At 32.9% G+C, this 5,991-nt stretch overlaps 1 protein-coding gene across 1 annotated transcript; it reads left to right on the top strand.

The window, feature by feature from the left end:
* Positions 1–805: 805 nt before the first annotated feature.
* LOC124629705 lies at positions 806–5,547 on the top strand. The gene is made up of 3 exons (XM_047163218.1): positions 806–865; positions 1,095–3,067; positions 5,491–5,547. The coding sequence occupies exons 2-3, from the start codon at positions 1,130–1,132 to the stop codon at positions 5,545–5,547; spliced, it is 1,995 nt and encodes a 664-aa protein (XP_047019174.1). The 5' UTR covers positions 806–865; positions 1,095–1,129.
* Positions 5,548–5,991: the final 444 nt, after the last annotated feature.

Below are 5,991 nucleotides of genomic sequence, written 5' to 3'. Positions count from 1 at the left end.
TGTACAGTTTTGTGGTTGCATTTGTGCATCTATTCGCTATTGTTACACTTAACTAACTAACGTAACAAAGAGACTTAATAATTCACTATCAAAACCATATAAAAATATTATCGGTAAAAAATATCGTTCGCTTAAAACAATAACAAATAATCCGAAAAACTGCAATTAGCCCCACGCACAGTAGATCGACGCCATACAAGCGTTGGGACATAGGATATTTAAATATCCAAATGTCAATTTTTGAAAAACGAGTTATGCCATCGTATTTGTCTTCTTATTAGCTGTTAAAAATGTTACTAGCATTTTCTGATTGGACTCTTACATCGAGAGCTATAGCGCAAAATGTGATTTAAATGTATGGGAAGTGACTTAAAAACTGATGTATCTCGAGATTCCCTTCGCCTTTCGACTTGATTTTTTTATATGGTAATAAGACATATATTTGGCACATTTTCTTCAAACAAACATGGTGCGATAAATGTGCCCGTTTTAAGATACACTTATAGACCGATTTTTGCAATATCATCTACATATTTATTTATAAGTTTCACATATTTTATCTCTGAATCTCACTTCAGTGGTGACTCACTGATATGGTCAGGCAGGTCACTCATTGGTGCACCGATAATATAATCTCTGGAAATAATTATATACTACTAATGAGATAATTTGTTAATTTTTGGTAATTTGTTATTACCTAAATTTTAATGAGGTGATTAGCTATTTTTTTGAAAAATTAGCTAATTACTTAGAAAAGACCTTTTTATTGTTTACAATAAGAACTCGAATCGATTTTTAACATACCTACCCTCATTAGTGCCAATTTTGGAAACCATATAAATAGGTGCATTACTTGAAGAGCATTATAGTTCGGCCATTCAGAGAATGCGTTCCTGACACGTCGCGATTGAACTGACGACGTAATAACATTCATTGATTATTGATATAATAATGTTGTTTTAATGCTCCTCAATTGTTAAAACGGTAAACAACCAGCAAAAATATTTTTATCGTAACTGCAACGCCATTGCAAAGTTACGTCGTCAGTTCAATCGCGACGTGTCAGGAACGCATTCTCTGAATGGCCGAACTATAGTTGTAATTTCATCCTCATCCGAGTGTTGTCATTATGTCTTTTCACGGTTTCGGTACTTACCTCGACCTTTACATTTCTCTACGTGAAGGTGGTGATATTCGGGACTATAATCAATTATTTACGTCTCTGAAAACCAATAGTGATTTTCAGTTAAGAGACGCAGTTGAAAAAGAACTTAAAGAATGGTGTCGTAGATTTTGTTATCGGATCTATGCTAAATGGATGAAATCTTCAAGAAATCAAGAAGCATTTATGCGGAAGTATTCCTCCTGGTTGCAAGCAGATATCAAATGGCCAGAAAATTGGAAAGAGAATGTTATTATACCCGAAGAAGAAATAGACGAGGCATCTGAAGAACCAACAGCGACAACATCCGATTCTTTCACAAATGTTGTGATGAATCCGGAATGTCGGGTTTCCGACGCATCTACATCTACTTCGATAGAAAGCCGCAAACCTTTTGAAGAATTATCGAACAAACAAAAAAGAAGACGCACAGAATCGAGTTGCAGCTCCTATAGCACGGAAGAAATCGTCTTCTCTGCTCAAACGAGCCTCAAATCATCTGGAAAAAAAGATGTGGCTGAAATCCTGCAGTACCTTTTAGAAAATCCAGAGCAAGTCTCTAAAGTAAAGCAGTTTATTCAATTTGGAGAAATGAAAGAAATATCATCCCAAAAAGCTTTGGCATTATATGTCACTTTAAGACTATCAAAGTTTCGATACATAACACTAAGAGATTTCAGTGAAAAGGAAGGAATTTGTAAATACCCTAGTTATTATAAACTTCAAGAAGAGAAGAAAAAGTGCTACCCTGACAACAGTGCTGTAACAATAACAGAAACTTCTGTTAAGATTAAACTTCAAGCTCTGTTAGATTTAACTGTAAATAGACTTATTCAGTGTTTGGACATAAGTCTTGACAAAGATGAACTCCTGCTAATAAGCAAATGGGGGTTTGATGGAGCCTCAAATCAAAGTGTACATCAACAAAAGTTGGATTGTTCAAATCAAGAACTACAAAGCGTGTTCATGGCGAGTCTTGTGCCATTGAAGCTCACAACTCAAGATGGATGTATTATTTGGCAAAACCAACGGCCTTCATCAACGTCTTTCTGCCGACCCATTATGTGGAAGTTCATGAAAGAAACGGAGTTTAATGTTAAAAACGAAATGACTAATATAGAAACAGAAATAGAAAGTTTAAATCCAACGAAATGTGAAAATACAACTATCAAGCATAAATTGCTCTTGACAATGATAGATGGAAAAGTGGCATCCTATATCTCTGGCACTTCTACAGCAGTTTGCGATTTGTGTAAGGCGCGTCCGAAGGAAATGAACAATATAGAATTGGTTCAGAAAAAACCAGTGGACGAAGATATGTATAAATATGGATTAAGCAGTCTTCATGCATGGATCCGTGCCATGGAATGTTTGCTTCATATAGCATATAGATTAGACATTAAATCTTGGCAATCAAGAGGAGACGATGCCAAAAAATCTGTAGATGAAAGAAAAAAGAACATTCAAGACAGATTCAGAAAAGAAACTGGTTTATTATTAGACGTTGTAAAACAAGGCAGTGGGACGACAAACAACGGAAACTCAGCTAGAAGGTTCTTTCAAGATCCAGCCAAAACTGCTGATATAACTGGACTAGACGTTGCTTTAGTGCAAAGACTTGGTGTGATCCTACAATGTATTTCTTCTGGTGAAAAAATTATTGTAAACAAATTTAATGAATTCTGTATAGATACTGCAAAAATGTTTACCAATCTTTATCCATGGTATTATATGCCTGTGAGTATTCATAAGTTGCTTATTCATGGAGCTCATATAATTGAGCATTTGTCTATAGTGCCAATCGGTTTTTTGTCAGAAGAAGCATCTGAAGCGAGAAACAAAGATTTTCGTAAATTTAGAGAGTCTCACTCGAGAAAAAGTAGTAGTATTAATTCTAATGAAGATGTACTTCATAACCTGCTTCTCACTTCAGATCCTTTTTTGACAACCATACGACCAAAATTGGATCGTAACGTAAAGAGAAATATGTTTAAAGAAGTTTATGAAATGATAGTCACAGAAGAAAATCAAGTAGAATTTTGTGACGTTATGAATTTAATATCTGATAGCGATTCTGAAGAATCTGAAATAGAATCTGATGATGATATTTTCTGTGACTAACACTTTCTTTTAGACTATTGATTTTTATGATGCTTTATGATGCTGTTCTTCGTTTTGTTTGTTATATTGAATATTTGTTTTTACTGTTTTTATCATGTCTAAATATTAGTGTCAACCAATTTAAAATTTTGTCCTTACTTTATCATTATGAAATTAGTTATTAGTAAATTGTAGTTAAGTACTTCAATAAATATCTTAGTAATAGAATTGTAGGTATATTTTGATGTTTTTACATATTTTATTATTTGTAATTTATTATTTTTTTAGTAACTAAGCGTGACAATAAAATATTTTTTTGTTTTTCATAAAAAACGACTGCTTTTATTTAATTTAATTTCAGTCAACCATGCGCCTATTTATATGGTTTCCAAAATTGGCACTTATGAGGGTAGGTATGTTAAAAATCGATTCGAGTTCTTATTGTAAACAATAAAAAGGTCTTTTATAAGTAATTAGCTAATTTTCCAAAAAAAATAGCTAATCACCTCATTAAAATTTAGGTAATAACAAATTACCAAAAATTAACAAATTACCTCATTAGTAGTATATAATTATTTCCAGAGATTATATTATCGGTGCACCAATGAGTTATGGCCTGACCATATCAGTGAGTCACCACTGAAGTGAGATTCAGAGATAAAATATGTGAAACTTATAAATAAATATGTAGATGATATTGCAAAAATCGGTCTATACTTGTATCTTAAAACGGGCACATTTATCGCACCATGTTTGTTTGAAGAAAATGTGCCAAATATATGTCTTATTACCATATAAAAAAATCAAGTCGAAAGGCGAAGGGAATCTCGAGATACATCAGTTTTTAAGTCACTTCCCATACATTTAAATCACATTTTGCGCTGTAGCTCTCGATGTAAGAGTCCAATCAGAAAATGCTAGTAACATTTTTAACAGCTAATAAGAAGACAAATACGATGGCATAACTCGTTTTTCAAAAATTGACATTTGGATATTTAAATATCCTATGTCCCAACGCTTGTATGGCGTCGATCTACTGTGCCACGGTTCGAAAAATCCCATTTTATCAACTCAGTCGGGTGGAAACGAACCGATATTTTTTAATGGATCGCTAATTTCATGAGAATCGCGACCCGTTGTTAATAAACGTTGGCAAACTTCGACCGAAATTGGGTTCCGTATAATATTTACGGTCTCCTTTTGTACTGCCGGGTAAGGTCAAGAGAGTCATGTTAAAAGTACCTTGTACGTTTCCCTAAAAAAAAAAAATTACATAGTGACCTTATATTCATCTATTGAATGAGCTCAATAAAATCAATTACACTTACTGTTTTAACTTTTCATAAAAATCCTCCTAGATAAGTACACATATGTATTATAATTACCAGCTGCCTAGCCTTTTCCCAACTATGTGACAGCAAGCTAGCTTTTTGATATTCACAATCATAGTTATTGGATAACATAACAACGTCTGATTCGCACCAATTTTGTGCTAAATACATCATCTTCCCTAAAATTGAAAGCAATTTTGAATATTGCCATTCTTGTTCTAGGACTTAAAATATATAATTTCTTGCCAACGAAAATAAATATAGTATAACAAAATGAAAAATAATATATTACCTACTATATTATATTTTCATTTTTGATGTGCATTATCTAACTACAGTACATTATTTAATTTTACCGAAGTTTATTCACAGTTTTTATGTATTTTTGGATTCAAAGTGAAAACATACTTCGGCGTATCCATTAGACAGGCTTATGGATTAAAAGTAACATCAGTGTTTTCTAGGGAAAAATAAAGTTGTTGTTTTGAGTATGAATGCCATATTAAGAATGTAATTTTGTGTTCGGTAAAAAAACATGGTCTTTGTTATTAAATATTATTACTACTAACATACCTTTTAGGAAGGACCTATGTTCTTATAGACGAGGCCATTTTGTCCAGGTCGAGTTGTCCAACAGCTCGCGAAAGACGCGATTGTCCCATACCCGATACTAAGATTATTGGCGTATTGACTACGCACGAACGTCTCGACCAAAGGGTAGGTACCTTACCACCTCAAAATGAAGTAATTTCAGGTACCTACTTAGTTACAAAACAGAAGACGACTAACTCATTCCTAAGACAGAGTAACTCATTGGAAACTATGTTCATAACAACAAGGCTCCGTAATTACAAACCCGTGTAGCGAAAACAATGATACAATCCATATTGTTCACAGATATTCCGCATGATATGTAGGGTACGAGATCCTAACGAAGCCTGGCGTAACTTTTGACGATTAGATATCTTTTAGAAAAATCAAATTAAATATTGTTTATTTACACAAACATCATGAATTAAACTTTGAAATACATAGTAATAAAATACATAGTAATAAAATAAAATAACAAATACTTAACCTATATGAAATTAAAAGTACTAAAAGTCTTTCATCTCTCGTTACATAGGTGATGACAATAGTTAGTTTGATAATTACTTATTTATGCAAGGATCCATTTGTTTCTGCACTTAGTGGTATTTGTAAAGCGTCGGAAACAGCATTTGATTGTCAACATAATTTTTGAAGAAATGGCTATTATTTTTGCTCGCACATGTGGTACGTAATACATTTATTATCATTTAAAAAAATAATCCACAGATAATGTGTTTTGTTTTGTCAGTATTTTAAAAGCGTGATCGTTGATACAAAGTCTATGGTTTCCTTTATTTACCAGGTGAA

Source organism: Helicoverpa zea, chromosome 4 (genome assembly GCF_022581195.2).
Source record: "Helicoverpa zea isolate HzStark_Cry1AcR chromosome 4, ilHelZeax1.1, whole genome shotgun sequence".
In the NCBI taxonomy this organism is placed as follows: domain Eukaryota; kingdom Metazoa; phylum Arthropoda; class Insecta; order Lepidoptera; family Noctuidae; genus Helicoverpa; species Helicoverpa zea.
This window is presented reverse-complemented; position numbering and strand designations above follow the sequence as displayed.